General features: G+C 41.5%; 1 protein-coding gene across 3 annotated transcripts in view; it reads right to left on the bottom strand.

Annotated features, from left to right (window-relative positions):
• ADGRG6 (adhesion G protein-coupled receptor G6) overlaps window positions 1-16,955 on the bottom strand; it is a 162,306-nt gene extending 145,351 nt beyond the window's left edge. For 2 of the 3 annotated variants that reach the window (XM_062186851.1, XM_062186853.1), the window contains exons 1-2: window positions 16,849-16,955; window positions 6,772-6,872 (exon numbers count right to left, since the gene is read on the bottom strand). In XM_062186851.1, the coding sequence (XP_062042835.1) occupies window positions 6,772-6,872; window positions 16,849-16,850 (103 nt within the window). In that variant the 5' untranslated portion in view covers window positions 16,851-16,955. Of the gene's footprint in view, window positions 1-6,771; window positions 6,873-16,415; window positions 16,507-16,848 lie in introns of those variants that run through there. The other variant, XM_062186852.1, reaches the window with a different exon arrangement.
• Window positions 16,956-19,715: the final 2,760 nt, after the last annotated feature.

The following is a 19,715-nucleotide window of genomic DNA, read 5'->3' as shown; positions in this document are numbered from 1 at the left end:
AAAGAATGTTTACATGACTTTATGCTCATTGTAGAATTAATATAATTTCTCACCTAACCACTATACTTTCCTCCCTCTGCCGCTCCACCCTTTAAAACATATTTCCTCGTTAAATCTGCAATGCATATGGGTTTTTTCTTCCTCTTTGGTCCATCACTATTTCGTTCTTTTCCGCATTCTTTCCTTACCAAATACTATGACAGTGCAACTTTAGTGAGAACAGTGCCAAAGAGCAGATTCTACTTGCTTAAAATGAAAGGAAAACTCTTTAAAGAATTAGTCATTTGAAAGTGGAAAGAATTTTGCACTGCCAGAGTCACAGAGTACCTAGCTTCGTAGTATACCTATGGAAGTCTGGAGTTGCAAAGGTTTATCCTGTCCAAGAGTTACCTTCTCAGTCTTTAGTTCTAGGTTAGGCTAAAAGTTAGTCATTACAAAGGAAAGGAAATGAACACAGAAGAAACTTTCCACCTACAGGCTCTGAAGGTACTTTAAAATGTTCACAAGAAATGCACATTGTCTTTTAATTGCATTTTCCATACACTTTTTGAAGTATGCTTATACGAAACACAACTGTAGGCTTAGGAGGCCTTCAAGATTTCCAGTACAAACACCTCCTTAATATTGTGATCCCTCATGTCTTGAATCCCAGGGACAGGAACACTGAGGGACAGTTGGTTTTACTTATTTATTTTTTGAGAACCAATTACTCTTTAAGGTACTTAGGATAAGTCTCTTAACAATGCCAACCACCACTCCTCAACTATCTGAAGACCAGTGCTGTATCTTATTGAATTCATCATCCCAAAATAAATGTGCCACTTCTCTAAATCATTCAGCAGGATTTTTGCTTTTAAAACAAACTTACACACAAAAGCGACAGTGTTGGAGCTGAGGCCCAGAATGGGAATCCTCCAAGGCAACCCTTCCAGAGGGGAATCACAACATTGTGCAGAGCGTGCTCTGAAACCTTCCTGGGATTGTTACAGACTCATCATCTTCCTGGTTGAGATAGCCCCCGTTCATGAGTGTTCTCTAAATTATGACAAGTGTGCAGACAAGTCTGATCTGACCACTGAAGACTGGACTCTATCCTCTCAGCTTTTTGCATGGCCCCAACACATTGATTCCTCAAGTTCACCCACTGTGGTGACAAGGTAAGTCTCCCCAGCCTATGTTTATGTAACTGACCCCTGATGCAGGACTTGATCTTTATTTATTTATTTGACAGGCAGAGTGGACAGTGAGAGAGAGAGACAGAGAGAAAGGTCTTCCTTTTTGCATTGGTTCATCCCCCATTGGCCGCTGCGGCCGGCGCGCTGCAGCCAGCGCACCATGCTGATCCAAAGCTAGGAGCCAGGTGCTTCTCCTGGTCTTCCATGTGGGTGCAGGGCCCAAGGACTTGGGCCATCCTCCACTGCACTCCCAGGCCACAGCAGAGAGCTGGACTGGAAGAGGAACAACCGGGACAGAATCCGGCGCCCCAACTGGGACTAGAACCAGGGGTGCCGGCACCACAGGTGGAGGACTAGCCTATTGAGCCACAGCGCCAGCCAGGACTTCATCTTTAATCATATCTAATTCAGATCACTCAAAGGTACTCAAAGGAAATTATCTGAACAGACGCCCCCCAGAAACATCTGTAGACAACTTTCTAGGCTGTATTGATTCCATCACATAAGCTCTTTTAATCTGAATTATGGAAGGGGAAAACAGCCTTTCAACTGAAAGCTTCACAAGGGATCTGGAGCACTCTGACTGAAATATACACGTGCACAAACACCCGTTTATGATGATATGCAAAATACTCAGAGATTTATTTCTAACCTTTCAGATATTAATACTAAAATGGCTTTATAAAAAAAAACCTTGAAAAAATATAAATAGACTATTTTTCTGAGCATTTGAAAACCTTCGGATTAAATACAAAAATATGCACAAAATGTCTACATAACACTTACATACCGATTGTAATGTAACTGATACTAAATAATCGTTGCTCATCCTGAGAATAATGAACAAACACAAAAGAAAAGGAGCAGCATTCTTTCTGCCCAAGCACTGGCCTTCTAGAACTGTGCTGTGCTCCATGTTTGAAAGGACATAATTCAGGTCAGACTGTACTCTCAGAAACATTTCCCTTTTTAGATGTTGGTGGCTCATGGATATCAGAATAACACTGCACTTTGAAATAATCTGCTGATATCACTGATTTTCAGGAGAGAAGGGAGGCTCCTCCCTCAGTGCTCATGACTAAGGCTATCTGTGTGAAAACAGGCTCCAAGTTGCTTGGGAATTCGTTGGCTCTGGGCCGTCCATTTCCCACTCTTCTTGAACAGCAGTAACTCTGTTGGAGATATCATCACTCATCTACAGTCATGGAGGGTCATGCCACATAAAGGGGTTATTATTTAAAACACCTCGTAGAGATTCTGATCATGTGAAGAAAGAGCTAAAGTAACAGTTAAGTGACTAACAGAAAACTAATATAGGCATACATCTCAACATTCTCTCCAGCCAATGTTTGATATGACTTTCTTTAAAATGCAAAGAACTGCACCAGGGTCAGTTACATCAAATCACTAAAGTAATACATACTATTGACAATCAGGCAAAAAATGTAGGGGTCAGTAAAGTTGCACTGTCTTCCCCCTTCTCACTCTAAACTATGCCCTTATGATAATTCATTTTAAAAGTCTGGTATGTATCACTGACTGTTTTATTAATATGTTCACCACATGGTCTTACACAGATATATATGCATAGTACATCCTAGTTTTGTAGTACAACCTGAGATAATCTTATATTATTGGACAATTTGCTTAATTTAATGTTATTATCATGGACATATTCCCAAGCCAATACACACAGCTTTACCACATTGTTTGGGAGGACTTGATATTTTATATAATGAATATAAAATATTTCATATTTTGATATTTTATATCATGAATATAAAATAATTTACATATTTGATAATTAGTTATAAATAATAATTTATATATGTTGATATTCTTTTCTAATTGTATGCTATTACAATGCCACATATAACATGCTGATATTTTTCTACATTTGCATTTTTTTTGTTTTTATAGGATAGATGCCTACATGTGGGAGTGACATGCCAAACAATAGGAGCATTCTTAACTTTTAAAACATAGGGCCAACAACAGTGTATTGGTGTATGCCCTTTTTCCAACAACTTCAATTAGATTGTTATTAGCAACCATTCAAATTTTGTTGTACTTTGATAGAACCAGTTTAAATATTCAATTATTTTGTAGTCCTTATTAAAAGTTATATTTATCACTTGTCAAAAGACACTGTGCTGTTTTTCTAAATTACTTTTTGAAATTCTGAAGGGCACACATTTGTATACTATTATCTTTGTAAGTAAACCATGAAATTACAAATATTAACACCTACTTGGTGCAAACATTCTAATTCTGTTACACAGATTAAACTCTGGATGTTGTCCAAATGGAACCATAGTATTCCAACTTTTAGTCACTTGAACTAAGGGCCAATCTTATTCTTTTTTTTTTTTTTTTTTTTTTTGACAGGCAGAGTGGACAGTGAGAGAGAGAGACAGAGAGGAAGGTCTTCCTTTTGCTGTTGGTTCACCCTCCAATGGCTGCAGCGGCCATCACGCTGCAGTCGGCGCACCGCGCTGATCCGATGGCAGGAGCCAGGTGCTTATCCTGGTCTCCCATGTGGGTGCAGGGCCCAAGCACTTGGGCCATCCTCCACTGAACTCCCGGCCCACAGCAGAGAGCTGGCCTGGAAGAGGGGCAACCGGGACAGAATCCAGTGCCCCGACCGGGACTAGAACCCGGTGTGCAGGCGCCGCAAGGCGGAGGATTAGCCTGTTGAGCCACGGCGCCGGCCAGGGCCAATCTTAATAATCAGAAGAGGTTTGCCAACCCTCCAGCCTGGTTTAACAGTCAAATTAACAAAACATTAACAATGAAGGGAATATCCAAAATTGAACAGATTACCACAAAGGGTTATAATAAAGAGTGGAGTCAGGTTCCTTTGATTGGCAAGATAGATATAGATTTCTGAGGTGGTAATAATTAAACAGAGATCAGGGTGCCAAAAAGAGCCAGCATATTCTTAGGAAGAAGATTAACACTTAGCCATTAGGGAGAAGACAATACCAGGTAGACATGGTCTGGGGCTAGAAAGGTCATGTGCCTAGAAAATAGTGAAAATTGGAGAGAACATTAGGATAGGAAGGTGGATTGCAAAGATTGAGGGAGAAGTAGATTTGGGAATAGGAGGTAGGAACCAAGTATCCCACTCACACATGTGAAGTTTGAGGCCTATTATATATCTAAGGGCAGATGAGGACCAGCAAATAGAGAGGTGACCCTAGGGTTCCAGAAGGGGCAGGACTGATGGTAAGGATTTAGAAGACACCGGCATCAAAATGTCATGTTAAGGTCACAGGATGAGACCATCCAGGGTTCATTCAAGATGTAAAAAATGTCAAAGAACATGTATATAGATAAATACTTATAGATAATATGGATATCTATATATAAATATCTATAGAAATATAGATAATATCTATATTCTTCAGCAATAGTCTTATAGTGTACTTCACTTTGATCTATGCAAAAGTTTTTAAGATTAGATATATATAAAGGTGTAATTTATGTGAAATGGTTTGTGAGTTCATTCTAGGAAACATCTATCTGAACTATCACATGTGAATTTGATATGAAAATGCCAATAGTAATCTCTGAAGTGGTTTTGTGGTTCAGAAATCCATGTGTGAGATGGTGGCATTTTCAGTGAGTCATGCTTCGAGAGAGAAAGATAGAAAGTGTCTTGGCTTCACGATTGAACACAGAGAACTATTTGTCATAAACCTCACTTGACGCACACAGAGTTGGGTAATGAAAGAAATTTTAAAAAGAGTGAATGAAATTCTTGGTGAGAGAGCAAGAGAATAACTTAACAAATTTAAGAACTTTGTTCCCACAACTTGAGCAGGTCTCTTATATTTGGCTTTCCTGGCCTCACCTGGTCCCAGCCTGATTGATTCCTTTTAATAAGCCTAAAAACATGTGTTCCATTTTATTTATTCAAATGATTAAAATCTTTAATGTGTATATATATCAATTCAAATGTTGACCTCTAAAATAAAAGTCTCATTTTGAGGGGCTTTGGTTTGAAGAAGCCATGAGAAATCACAAACGGTTGACCTAACAGAAATAAAAGTAAATAGGTCTCAACTAATTTTAATCTCATAATTTATCCTACATTATGTATTGATTCTTAAAGGATCAATCACTTCTGAAAGTTAAAAGACAGTTCAACACTGTACATCATAAATACAATATATGTTTTATTTCCAGATCTCTTTCTAAGTGTGTTTCCTCTTTCTAGAAGTGACTTAGTACCAGGAAGAGGAACTTCACTAACTAATAATTAAACTGAGATCAGAGTGCCAGAAAGAGCCAGCATATTCTTAGGAACAAGATTAACACTTAGCCATTAGGGAGAAGACAATACCAGGTAGACATGGTCTGGGGCTAGAAAGGTCATGTGCCTAGAAAATAGTGAAAATTGGAGAGAACATTAGGATAGGAAGGTGGATTGTAAAGATTGAGGGAGAAGTAGATTTGGGAATAGGAGGTAGGAACCAAGTATCCCACTCACACATGTGAAGTTTGAGTACCAAGAAGAGGAACTTCAAAATCCACTGAAAAATCAGTTTTCTTCTTCAGTCATCAAACAAGAACAGAGATTTTTCAGCTTTCAAGATTTTCCAACTCTGAAAACACTTGGTAGCTGGAAAAAGTATTTACGTACTAAACACAAGTTGAATTTCTTGATCCATGCATGAGCAAATTTAGCAGATAAACTATTCCCATGGTTCTTTAAGTATATCATTTATACTAGCAGATACAGCTATGGAATTTATGATATTGATTAAATCTCAAATAATACATAAGACTTCAAAAATAATGATTTCCTAAATTGACATTTTCATTTTATTCTAAAGGAAAACACAATAAATTTAATAAATATTGGAGAAAGTAAATAAACAGAATGGATATAAGAGAAATAAAATGTCCTCAGTGACAAAACTAAATAAAGAAGCAATACTTTACTTTTAAACATCACATTCTTCAGCCTGTGATTGGCTATTCCTATAATTAGCTATTTACAGAAAACTTAGTTTTCCATAGCCAAAAGGAACACATTTTACAAAGATCAGAAAAAAACTAACTATAAAAATAGATATTTTAATACCAAAAATACAGCAATTCAAGTTAACTTTTCCATATTAAGTAAACTAAATAAACTGTGAAGCCTAATTTCAAAATCCTATTTCACACTGCAACACAGTAACAAAAGAATGAATGAAAATAGCAGTCTGTACTTTCCACAATGAACTATTTGAAAAGTTGAAAGGAGAACTAAGTGTTGTATATTTATTCAATAATAGAAGTAGCTAGCACTTTCTTAATGTAAATTATACAGTTATCTCATCATTCAATATGTACTTCATAAATAAATAAACCCAAAACAGCAAAGATTAAAGAAATAAATTCTTAGGAAACAAAACAAAGATCAAAGTAATGGTATTCACACTTAATTCAGAGAGGACAAAGAGCATACACAGATCAAATCCTGCAAGGACAAGAACAGGAGGGGAAAAAAAGCAACAAATAAGGTAACTTGAATAATTAGTGCATTTACCCTGAAGACAATATTATCATTAAACTTTGGATTTATAAGAGATATGAGTCTTACCTGAGTGAGCAACACAAATGATGCACAAAGCAAATAGGAACAGAAAGCAGCTCGGCTTCCATTTCCAATGGCAGTTCCACAGTGCACCTGTGTGAAACATCCTGCAAGCAAACAAAGTTGCAATCAGGCCACTCAACCTCAGTAAAGTATTGTGACAAACAAATTGAAGATGTTTGTTCCCAGCAGGGATAAGAGAACAGAAACCTTTTATAATCTTGCTTTCAAACAAAGAGGGAACTTAAAAAATGATGATGACCTAATCACCTGTTTCAAGTTAATTAGCAAAAGAAAAAATTAGAAATTCATGAATTTATTTGCCATTTGGTGGCACTTTATCAGAATATATATAATAAGTAATTTCTTTTTGAAGATGGGTAAATGTCTAGACAGTTCAAGAGAACACAATTACTAAAAAAAAAAAAAAAGCAACTTATGGGATGTGCTTTGGAATACCCACATCCCATATCAAAGTGAAGGAATCCAAGTCCCCACTCTGTTTTTGGTCCAGCTTATTGTTAATGTGCACACTGGCGGACAACAATTAATGGCTCAAGTAGTTGGGACCCTGTCACCCATGTGGGGACTCAAATGGAGTTCCAGGCTCCTGGCTTCAATCTGGCCCAGCCCAGGCTATTGTAGGCATTTGAGGAATGAACCTGCAGATGGAAGATCTCCTTCTGTCTCCTTTTCCCTAGGGCTCTGCCGCCGTTCAACTAAACAAAACAACAGCTTCAACCTCATCAGAAACATGCCCATTTGGGTAGCAGGAATATGTTTTTATCAATCACCCCTATATTTCTCAGACACTAGGTTTTAAGGATATGTGCTCACTTTATATTGTTATCAGGGTTCTTTTAAAACTTTTTTATTTATATAAAGGGAACAAATTTCATGTACTTCATATACACAGTTTTAAGAGCATAACTGTACTTCCTACTCTACCTTCCCTCCCTGTCTCTCAGCTTCCCTCCTTCTTATTTTTAATTTTTATAATTTCATGCTGATTTTTCTACTTATTACTTGAATTTTTAAAATATATTTATTTATTTGAAAGGCAGAGTTTTGGGGGTAGGAGGACAGAGGGAGAGAGAGAATCTTCCATCTGCTGGTTCACTCCTCAAATGGCTACAATGGCCGATATGAAGCCAGGAGAAAGGAACTTCATTTGGGTTTCCCATGTAGGTGGCAGGGCATCAAGCCCCTGGGTCATCAATTGTTGTCCCAGGCTGCTTTCCCAGGCATGTTAGCAGGAAGCTAGATTGGAAGTGGAGCAGCCTGGACTGGAACCTTGGCCATCTGGGAATACCAGCACTTCAGGGGTTGGTTTAATCCACTATGCCACAGCACTGGCCATTAGCTAAATTCTTTATTTAGTGGTGGGTTAAATTTGAGATTATAAAGAAAACTGAAAGTATGTCATTGTTATTCAGTTTTACACATGGAATTATTTAAAATAAAATTAAATTGCCTGTTTTCTTTTTTCTCCTAAAATGAAGCCTTATAGTATTACCATTCCAAAAAGTTAGAATGATTCAAATATAACAATGATTATCAATTTTTTTTATTTATTTGAAAGGCAGAGTTAAAAAGAAAGAGAGAGAGAGAGAAAGGGGGAGAGAGATCTTCTATCTGCTGGTTCACCCCAAACAGTCACAATATCCTGGGCTGGACCAGGCCAAACTGGAAGCCAGGAGCTTCTTCTGGGTCTCCTATGTGGGGACAGGGGCCCAAGGACTTGGGCCACCTTCTGTTGTTCTCCCAGGTGCATTAGCAGGGAGCTGGATCCGAATTGGAGCAGCCATGACTCAAACTCAAACCTGAGCCCATATGGAATGCTGACACTGCAGCCAGTGGTTTAACTCTGTGCCATTGATGCCAGCCATATTAATGATTTTAAATTAAGAATGAATATCGAATATTACAGAAATTACTAAATCACAATGGATGGAGGGATGGTGCTTTGAAAACTTAATTATCCTACACAAGCATCTCATCTTTTAAGTTATATATAATAATGTTTTAGAATGGAATCTCCATATTCTCTTGGCTTAAGAACAACACTTTGATACATCTCATTGGATTAGCTCCAATGAGACCAGCATGGGATGGGGCAGCAAAAATAAAAGTCAATCACCAAGAGAGCCCATAAAAGGGACTGGTGCATCAGGCATTAAGATGTTGACTAGCAGTAAGAAACCTCCAGATCTTAAAATCCCCAGTTAGCTTGCCTGTAATAATAGTTAAGAATCAGCTGATTTCTAAAAAATAAAAGGGGGGGGGGTAGCTTTGGGATCCGCAAGGAGGGAAGGCCTACACTTCTGGGAATGGAAAGTTCCTACCTGTGCTTCCAGGGAAGAAAAGTCCTTGTCAAGGTCCCCGTGGGTGCCTCAAGGTTAACCAATGAGGATCAGACCCGCCTCAACCTTTAACCCCCATGCCCTGAATCTATAAAAGGAGCTCTCCCAATCTCTAATGCAGGGCTTCCTCGGCCCCCCACTCTGTTGCTCTGTTGGGGCCGTGGAACCTCGCCTGGGAGCGGAATCCCAATAAAAGCCTGAGAATTAATCAATTCGTCTGCCTGGAAAGATTTGTTATGCGCCAGACACCTTGCAGGGGGGCAACTCATAACACAGTTTAGAACCACAGTAAAACATTCCTTAGAGCCTGAAGGCTGCTTGCTTGGGGAAACTGTGCAATACTAAACAGAAAACTAGAAAAGTAGGAAGAGAAATACCACAATGAACAAAGTAGACATCAAATGCTTCCTACATATGCCACAGGCTTGCATTTTTTAATCTTTCTTTTACTACAAGAGGCCATCTCATGGCAAAGGGAACAGCATTAGAGTCAGATCCAAGTTTGCTACTTATGAACTATTCATTCCTTAGGAAATTTGACCATCTTGTGCCTCCTGTATGTCAGTTGTAAAACAGTGTGGGTGAGATGATTAAGTAAGATAGTATCTTTACAAACCATGTCTGAGCAAGAGCTCAACAAACATCAGTTATTGTCATTACCTTAGGTATTCTAATATAAGTGGTTATTCTGCCAACAATGAAATCAAAGGAACAAAACTAAGAATGGATAACAGGATTAGTCTTATATGTCAACACCAATCAATTGACTTCATGCTCACTTCTAGAACCACTCAGGAAGAGAAATGAAATTGGTTATTCATGTCTGCTAAGAATATAGTGATTTTAAGTCATGTCTGAAACTCACGGCACGATTTTGTTTTCACCAAATCAGAAGTTCCAGTAACTTCTGATTGCAGCTCTCCTACTGAGAATTCTAAACAAGGGCAAGTTTATGATATGAAGACTATTTTTTATGGACGGCATGTTTCGAAATGCATCTATTAAAAATCATTGAACTTAAAAGTTGTGACTGCTAATGAGAAGTTTATTTTAGTAAGTAATAATAACAATACTAATGCATATGGACTCTGAAATGGCACACATTTGCATGCTGGTTCCTCTATTAATCATGTGGTTTGGGGAGCAAACACTTAAACTCTGAGCCTTATTCCTCTCCTATAAATGGATATTACCCATCAAAAGTAGTCCTAGAGATAACAGTTTTGGTGCATTTGGGTAATTACAAATGTTTGTCACATAAAGTTCACTTGAAGAACATGTTAATTTTTTAAGTTCTATTTATTTATTTGAAAGTCACAGTTACAGAAAGAGAGAGAGAGAGAGAGAGAGAGAAATTTTCCACCTACTGTATCACTCCCCAGATGGTCACAATGACCATGGCTGGGCCAGGCTGAAGCAGGAGCCAAGAGCTCCTTCCAAGTCTCCAAAGTGGGTGGCAAGGGACCAAGCATTTGGGCCATTTTCTGCTTCTTTACTCAAGCCATTAGCAGGGAGCTGGACTGGAAGAGGAGCAACTGGGATACAAACCAGCCCATATGGGATGCCCACATTGCTGGTAGCGGCTTATCCTGCTTTGCCACAATGCAATCCCCAACAGGTCCATTTCTTATTGATGTTAGATAAATAAAGTGTTTCCCATTCATACTGTTTGCTTCTAAAACAAATTGAGTTTGCTTCTAAAACAAAGGAACAATTATGCATTCAGAGTTTAGAGTTTCGAGCTGGAAGATGAAATCTAACCTCCTCGTTTCACCAGGGAGGAAACAGAGATCTAGAAAAATAAAGGGGCAAATCAATCAAACTTGGCTGCCAGCCTCACAGATATTAACAGAAGGAAGTATCGGCCTTAGAGAACTGCCAGCTCTTACTCTTTGTGGCTCATGACAATTCCCCTTTATCCACATGTGAATAATGGTTCCCTCTCAAATCCATGTACTCACTCAACAAGATTCAGGGAACTGTGCTCCCTGGCTTGGCTACACTCAATACTGTTTATTTTACAAGCTCATGCAACTTCTCCTTTGCTATATAAGGTTCTGATATTTAAGGATTTCATATCCAATCCTTAAGTTGTCTTAGCAAACCTGCCTGCCATCCTATCAAGCAATAGCGGCAAATGACCACCAGGGTTGATGCATTCCAGGTCTCAAGATTCCATCACTACAGACAAAAAAGGAACTGAGGACAGGGCAAGCACTTGTAACCAAACATAAACCACATGACAAGCCAACTTTCATCCACTTTACTGTTTACTGAAGAACAGAAACAAATAAATTAAGAATAGAACAGAGGAAGGAAAGCACTGTGTGTCTTCTCAGGGGATCACTTAGCAAAGACACATCTCTGGGATTTAAACAACTTTCTCACAAGAATGGAAACTCTTGAACAGGGTTACTAAGGATCTAAATAGGAACTACAAAAAATAGTACAGCCTCATACCATTTTGAGGTTCATCTCAAAGTTTTACTGAAGAATTGAAGAGAAAAAAATCATTGTAACTAAATGAAAGAGAGGAGAGAGAAAGGGAGAAAAGGTGAGACAGAGAGAAAAAACAATATCTGTAATCCGAAAGGAATATAAAATTATGCATTAAAACCTATTATCTCAGATGAAAAAAAAAACTAAGGCCGGCGCCGCGGCTCACTAGGCTAATCCTCCGCCTTGCGGCGCCGGCACACCGGGTTCTAGTCCCGGTCGGGGCACCGATCCTGTCCCGGTTGCCCCTCTTCCAGGCCAGCTCTCTGCTGTGGCCAGGGAGTGCAGTGGAGGATGGCCCAAGTGCTTGGGCCCTGCACCCCATGGGAGACCAGGATAAGCCCCTGGCTCCTGCCATCGGATCAGCGCGGTGCGCCGGCCGCAGCGCGCCAACCGCGGCGGCCATTGGAGGGTGAACCAACGGCAAAAGGAAGACCTTTCTCTCTGTCTCTCTCTCACTGTCCACTCTGCCTGTCAAAAAATAAAAAAATAAATAAATAAATAAAACTAAGATACCAAACACTTGCTCCAGGTCACATAATCCGTGACACCTGAGTCAAAGATCACACATGTTAACTGGCTTCCAACCCAGCTGCCCTTTTTTGCAAATCAAGCTACCTCTATTTCAAACCAGTAGTGCTGAATGACTCCGAGATGTAATATGCTTTTCTGTTTTGGGAAGCTATAGAATGTAACCTTTTTATTAGAATTGTTTTAAATGGGGTTATGACCCCTTGTAGACCTAATTGTACAAAAATGTATCACTGAAGTAATGTTAAAAACCTACTATCTTCCATTTCTCTACTCCTAGTGGTTTCCCCAAAAAACAACTTAAAGATATTCAGTGGAGAAGTTGACACAGTCCTAATTCTATCAATACCAGCAACAGTCAAAAGTAACTTTTTTTCTGCTATCTCAAATCTGTTTTGATAGTAAATCTTCTCAAAAAGGGATTTTTGGAGTGACAAAAGGAATACCTTGATTCTTTCAGAGTGAAAAGAATCAACTTGGTTTATTAAAGTCTGCTCAGGGTGCCGGCGCTGCGACGCAGCAGTTTAGGCCAACATCTGCAATGCTGCCATCCCATATAGGCGCCAGTTCGAGTCCAGGCTGCTCCACTTCTAAGCCAGCTCCCTGCTAATGAGCCTGGGAAAACACCAGAAGATTGTCCAAGTCCTTGGGCCCCTGAACCCATATGGGAGACCAGGAAGAAGCTCCTGGCTCCTGGCTTTGGCCTGAACCAGCCCTTGCTACTATGGCCATTTGAGGAGTAAACCAGTGGATGGAAGATCTGTTTCTCTCTATCTCTGTAACTCTGCCTTCTTTTTAATTTGACAGATAGAGTTAGACAGTGAGAGAGAGAGAGACAGACAAAGGTCTTCCTTCCGTAGGTTCACCCCCCAAATGGCCGCTAGGACTGGCACGCTGTGCCAATCCAAAGCCAGGAGCCAGGTGCCTCCTCCCAGTCTCCCATGCGGGTACAGGTGCCCAAGCACTTGGGCCATCCTCCATTACCCTCCCGGGCCACAGCAGAGAGCTGGACTGGAAGAGGAACAGCCGGGACTAGAACCTGGTACCCATATGGGATGCCGGCGCCGCAGGTGGAGGATTAGCCAAGTGAGCCACAGCGCTGGCCCCAACTCTGCCTTTCCAATAAACAAATAAATGAAGGGGGGGGGGGCTGCTCAGAATAGTATTTCTTCTTTTTCTTCAAGATCTTGTTCTCAAGCTTATATAATATACACAAAAAAAGAGAAAGTGCTATATAGTTACTCAGTTGAAGTTCTTTTATTAAGTTGGGTTCATCTCTACTTTAAAAAGCCTGATTTATCCCTCAAATATGCACAAATTCTAAACATTTGAACAATAACACTCATAACAGGCTTATATCTTAGGTAAGCCTAAAAAATTTCTTAAGAATAATACATACAAATCAGTATACATAAAATTGGGGGCATAGGAAAAAGATAAGTAGATGCTATCAAATCCTGGTTTTGACTTTATAAGATACTTCTACAAAATATTACCATTACAGGAACTGGGTAAAGGATATCTCTGTAGAGTTGATCAACTGAGGAGCTGATTTCTTTACGACTCCATCTGAATCTACTAATGTCTTAAAAGTTTTCATTAAAAAGGTCCCCTCCGGAATCCCTGGTGCATACAACTTACTCTCAGATGATTCAGAAAACAAAAAAATCTGTGTGTGTGTGTGTGTGTGTAGGGGCTAGGGACCCAATGGAAGCAGGAAAATGATAAATGGGATTAATATTTATTATAGGTGATTTTTAATAAAGGGTATGCAGGTGTCCTTTGTATTTTTTATTCTCATGAGTTTCAGATAAGTTTAAAATTATTTCTGAAAAAGTTAAACACCCACTTATACTAAAGTGTACCAGTGTTTTTATTTCATAATATTCTTATCACTATTATTATTACTTTACCATTATCAGTTTGATAAAATAAATACTGCTCCATGTGGATTTCCTTTATTTGGACTGGCATGTTCAAGTAATTTGTGTAGTTTTCCATCACAATATAAATGTTCTTCTCAATGATGTGATTTTTGAAAATAAATTCTATATTATATATAATATCTATCAAGTTTGCCCTAAATATTTAAAAATTAATCTTTAAGTGTTTTTTTTAAGGTACTCCAAATGATTCCATCCTAAATAAGCTTATCATGCAAAGTAAAATGATACTCAGGGCGCCACACTCAAATTTTCCTGGCATTTTTAGTTGTGATTGATTTATTCTTTAAATGTTTTCCCTGATCATCCAGTATGCATCTTAATGTCATCCAATGTAGATAATATAATGATGTCATCCAATTAAAAATAAAAATGGAAAGATTCAGTTTTGCCCATGCATACCACACACATTGAACAAAGTGTTTTTTTTATTTAGTCTAAATAAAAATCTAAGTAGTCTCTAGTAATTTTTAATCATCCCATCCAAAGTATAAACTCTGTAAGATATATGGGCAGTTAGAAAAACAGTCAAGTTTAAGGAAGCAGTTGTCAGTTTATTTTTAATCTATAAACTGATTCTTTTTCAAATCATTATTTCCAGAAATCATAGTGACATGTCCAGTTAGACAGTAAAAATACAGGCATCTAATATTTCCCATAAACCAAGAGACAATAGTCTCATTCACCATTCATATTGGAAAAGCACAATGTCATGTAATTTATATAAACCATAAACAGAACAGTAGCTTTATGCAATTTCAGACCAATTATCCCAATTCTTGCTAAATCTATTAAATTTGTTAAGGTATTAAAGTATGCAGTTGCAACTCTCAAGTTGATTTATAAGTCTGTAATTTCAGAACTTGAGAGTAACAATACATACACTTGCACAAGGAGTAGTATAACATACACTTAAATAGTTTAGGTACTTGAATTTATTAAAATTTAAAAGATAATATCATTAACATTGCTTAACAAAATAGTGGGAATATTTACATTGGGAAGGTTGGTATTATTTCCATATTTTCTACCATATCAATATGTTAAAAGATTCAGAAGATCTTCAGTTATTCCAAGTGAAATAACAAGTGGAAAAACTACACTGTGAGTCTGGCAAAAAATTTTAAAACTATTGTCAAAATAGCTCAAAGAAAATCAAATCAGGGTACTACACTGTAGTCTATGTGGTTGAATATCCCTGCATTTACTGTATAATAACAAGATTTTTTTAATCACACCGAATTCAAATGGACTATATAACTTAGTTTCATAATCAGGATATGTTTTACATCACCTATTGGTCAGTTTCACATTTTAAAAACTGCCATTCCTTTTAAAAAAAAAATAAATAAATAATATACCTCTACCCCATATGATCCTAATACCTAGGAGAGCTGAAAGGAAGTTGGAGAAAGATCTGCTGTTAAGAACTCTTCGGTATTTTCAGGAAAACTTGAAATTGAAAACAAACTCATATTCACTGAAAATGTGCTGGCTGAATAAGAGAACAAGTCTTACATGAGACTACTGGCCAGATCCCAAAATAAAGTCTTCTATGTTATACCTTGCTGATTTCTCTGGCAATTCTGTAACTTTGAGCCTCACAGGTGTGGGACGACTTCCTACCAGTGTAACAAAAATGATTGGTGTCGGTATACTGCCCACTACCCACAACAGAGCTGCAGGACTAGCTGACCGCCACTACTCTTTCTCCTTGGGTAGGGGGCAGGGCAGGGAAGACAGGACCCTGAGTGGCCATCTTTTCCCAAGTATTAACCTGAAAGGGAAAAGTCAATTGGAAATGAGTAAGGATCCCAGGGCAGTGGAAGAAAGGATGAACATCATTTCTAGAAGCTCTCATACATCAGTTAGTGGAAGTGGGTAGAAAGTCTGTAAGGGTGTCTGCCCAAGATTAAACACCAGAAAGAAAATTGCATAGTGCAAGAAAAAGTAACTGCTTAGCTGGCCACAAAAATAAGCTTGGCCCTCTGGAAAACAACCTTCCTTTTTCCATCCTGGAGGGGTCAGGCGGTGCCCGGCCATCCTTGTGCGGCATCACCGAGGCACCTCACCTCTTCCCGAGGATTCCCCAGAAGCAAAGCCCTTTAGATTTCTCCAACCCTTCTCGGCCTCCCTTATCTCCCCGGAGCATTCTCCGCAAGTCCCCTCGTGCCAGCATAGTCCCCTCACGTTTCACTCTACAAAGTAAAAACGGAAGAGAAAAGTAATTCCAAATTGCCCCCAGAGATCCAAGAACAACTGCTACAAGCACGGAGCGACAAGGTGCAAAGTCAACATTCTCTCCACAAACCAGTACCTTCCAGGCCCCCAGGTGTTGATGGCGGAGCGCGCTTGCTTGGCAGGGCCAGGGCCCTGGACGGAGCAGCAGCGGTGCCTGTTACTCCTTGTTTAATTTGAATCGAAAACACGTTTTCCCCATTTTTGAAGCCCTGCCCTTCACACCGCCCAAATGTGAGGTTTACCTCTCGCTGCGGGGAAAAGAAAAAAAAAAAGAAAAGAAAAAGAAGAAAGTCAGCAGCACACATGTCACAGCTGCCTTTGGCAAGACTCATTCCTCAGTGCCTCGAGGGGCAGGCTGGAGACAAACCGGTTTATGCCGTCAAAGGAGCTGAAATTCCTTTTCAAAATCGCTTAGATGAGGGAAATGGGGGGTGGGGGTGGGGGGAGCCCGGAGATGCAGGGCTCAGAGCAAGGTGTGAAGGGAGCGTGAGCCCAGAGGTGACACTTACATGTTGGCATTACTGCCGGAGGCGCCCAGAGGCCGCTCGGTCCTCGCTCCGCCGCTCCGATCGCCCCCGCGGGGACCCCTGGCGCCCGGGCGGCGCGCGGCGGCCGGACCCCTCTTTCACGCCCTTTCTGCAGAGTTCATCGGGGCTTCCCGGCAGCTGCTCCTCGCCCGCGCGCGGGGCGGCGCAAGGTGGACCCCGGCGCCGCTGGGCTCAAGTGCGGATCCCGCGAGCGAGGGGGCGGGCGGGCGGCAGGTTCCTCCTCGCGGAGAACTTGGAGTCGCGTTCGCGGCTGAGGCAGTTGGGTCTGCCCGAGCGCCGGGGCTGGGGCGCTCGGGGCCGGGCCAGGAGGGGCAGTGAGGGGTGGGGGGAAGGAAGGGGCGACTGGCAGGTCGTCGCCCGCGCCGGCGGGAGGCGGGACGCGGCCACCCGCTGTGCGGCTCTCGTCCCCCACCCCGCGGGCTCAGGCTGCCCTCCACGAGCCCGCGCGGTCCGCCCGCGCTTCCGGCGCCGCCGCTGGGCCGGAGCTGGGGGCTCAGGTGCGGCTGCCCCGGCTGCGCGCGGCCCTCCGGCGGCGGCCCCGGTCTCGGAGTCGCGCGGCGTGGGCCGTCCCGAAGGCGCTGCTGCCCCACCCAGGATCGTCAACCCCAGGGCAGAATGGGAGAAGTCGCCCCGCGGGGTGGGACCAGCGCTCACGGGGAGCGGGCAGCAAGGAGAAGGCGGGGGCGGGCTGGGGTGGGTGGGAGGTGGGCGCGGAGCCCGGCGGGGTTCCCAGGCAGGGAGGGGTCCGGGTAGACCCGCAGGCCACCCTAAAGCTGCGATCCCTGAACCCTAGAGACCCTCGGTGAAAGAAATGAGAAACTCGGAACGCAGGCGTCACGGGAGGGCGTTATCGTGTCGCTACCCGCGCCACTGTCGCGCTCCCAGCCACCTGGGACGCCGCACAGGACCCCTCGCCAAGTTCCTGGGCCGTTTACTTTCTACTTTCCTGTGTGCCTTCTTCCTCCTCTCCTCTCCCGGAAAAGGGACTTGGACACACCTCCCTGGAGATGAGAACCGGGAAAAGGGGGCTCCCGCTTCTAAGAGGGTCCCTTCCCATTGTGTCCCACCAAAGGTACGCACCACATGCTAGAGGCGAACTTCCCAGTGCCAGAACTGTGCGCGCGCTGACAGCCAGAGCAGCCCAGCTGGCTCTGCAGATGGCGCGTGCCCAGGCCGCCCACACAAGGGCTGAACGAGTGATTTCACCTTGATTGTTTGCTGATAGAGAACTGTTGGGGTGGGATAAAAAAGAGGTAGAGCCAGACCTGAGCAGAGGCAGTTACCATAAGAAGGGAAGCTGGACTGTTGACACCAGATCTGGAGATCTGAGTCTAGGGTGTGTCCTACCTGTGACTTTTATCAGTATTTATTTTGAGGAATAAAACTGTAGGATTAGGGATCTGCTATGTGGCAAAGCAGGTTAAGCCTCCGCTTGCAGTACTGGCATCCCATAAGGGCGCCGGTTGGAGCCCAGGCTGCTCCACTACTGATCCAGCTCCCTCCCACTGGCTTGGGAAAGCAGTGAAACGGCCTAAGTGCTTGGGCCCCTGCACCCCTGTGTGAGACCTGGAAGAAGCTCCTGGCTCTTGGCTTCAGATTGGCCCAGCTCTGGCTCTTGGGGCCATTTGGGGAGTGCTGATGAAAGACCTCTCTCTCTCTATCTCTCACTCTCTCTCTCTCTCTCTAACTCTGTCAAATAAATAAATCTTAAAAAAAAAAAAGTGGGGGGATTAATAGAAACATTGAATTGTAGCACTTAAGGACACTCAAGTTCCTCTGCTCAGCATTCTTATATTACAGGGGTAGAGAAAGGAGACCCAGAGATGTGAGATCTGCGATCTGCACACACTAGCTAGCGGTGACCAGGGGCTACTACCCAGGTCCCCAGCCTCCTAATTCAAGTCAGTCTCTAGTACACCAGTTTATCCCAAGGGAAATTCTAAAGCTCCACTCATATAATTTCTCTGTTAAGCCACATTTGTTATTTCACATTTCGGTGGGTGTGGAATCTGCCTGCAGCTTAGTTCAAGTCTCTCACAAGATTGGAATCAAAGTGATGATGAAGGCTGTGGCTATGCCTGAAGGTTGAACTAAGGAAAGATCTGCCTCCAAGCTCTGACATGTGATTGTTTCACTCATAGAATTTTAAAACAAGAAGAAAAACAGGAAACCTAAGGCATACAAAGAAACATAAACAGCTGTATTAACCAGTGTGCTGCACAAAAACAGACCAACTGAATGCGTGGATGTGTAATAGATTTAGTCTAAGGAATTGGCTCACACAATTGAGGAAGTACAAGTCCAAAATCTGCGGTGTTATAAGCCTGCTGGAGACCTAGGGAAGAGGTGTAGTCCAAGTTCAGTTGCATTCTGCTGGCAGAATTCCTTCTTGCGTGGAGGCTGTCAGTCTGGTCTGTTAAGGCCTTCAATGGATTGCATGATATCCACCCACATTATGGAGGAGAATCAGCTTTATTCAAAGTTCACTGATTTTTTATTAAGTTATTTTGTTAAATTCATTTTTTATCTTTAATTGACTATGGTTACATACATTTATGGGTATATGTAATGTTTGTATGTAGTATACCGCGTGGAATAATTAACTCAACCTAAATTGCACATGCATCACATATGGTGAGAATTTTGAAACTTCGCTATTTTGGAATATATAATATATTAACTATAATCACCATGATGCCCAATAGATCTCAAAAACTTATGTATCTTAACTGAAACTTTGTACCCTCAGATCAACATCCTCCTGTCCCTACCCCCTCACCCTCTGATGATCACCATTTTACTCTATGAATTTATTTTACAGTGGGGGC

Source organism: Lepus europaeus, chromosome 3 (genome assembly GCF_033115175.1).
Source record: "Lepus europaeus isolate LE1 chromosome 3, mLepTim1.pri, whole genome shotgun sequence".
Taxonomy (NCBI): Eukaryota; Metazoa; Chordata; class Mammalia; order Lagomorpha; family Leporidae; genus Lepus; species Lepus europaeus.
This window is presented reverse-complemented; position numbering and strand designations above follow the sequence as displayed.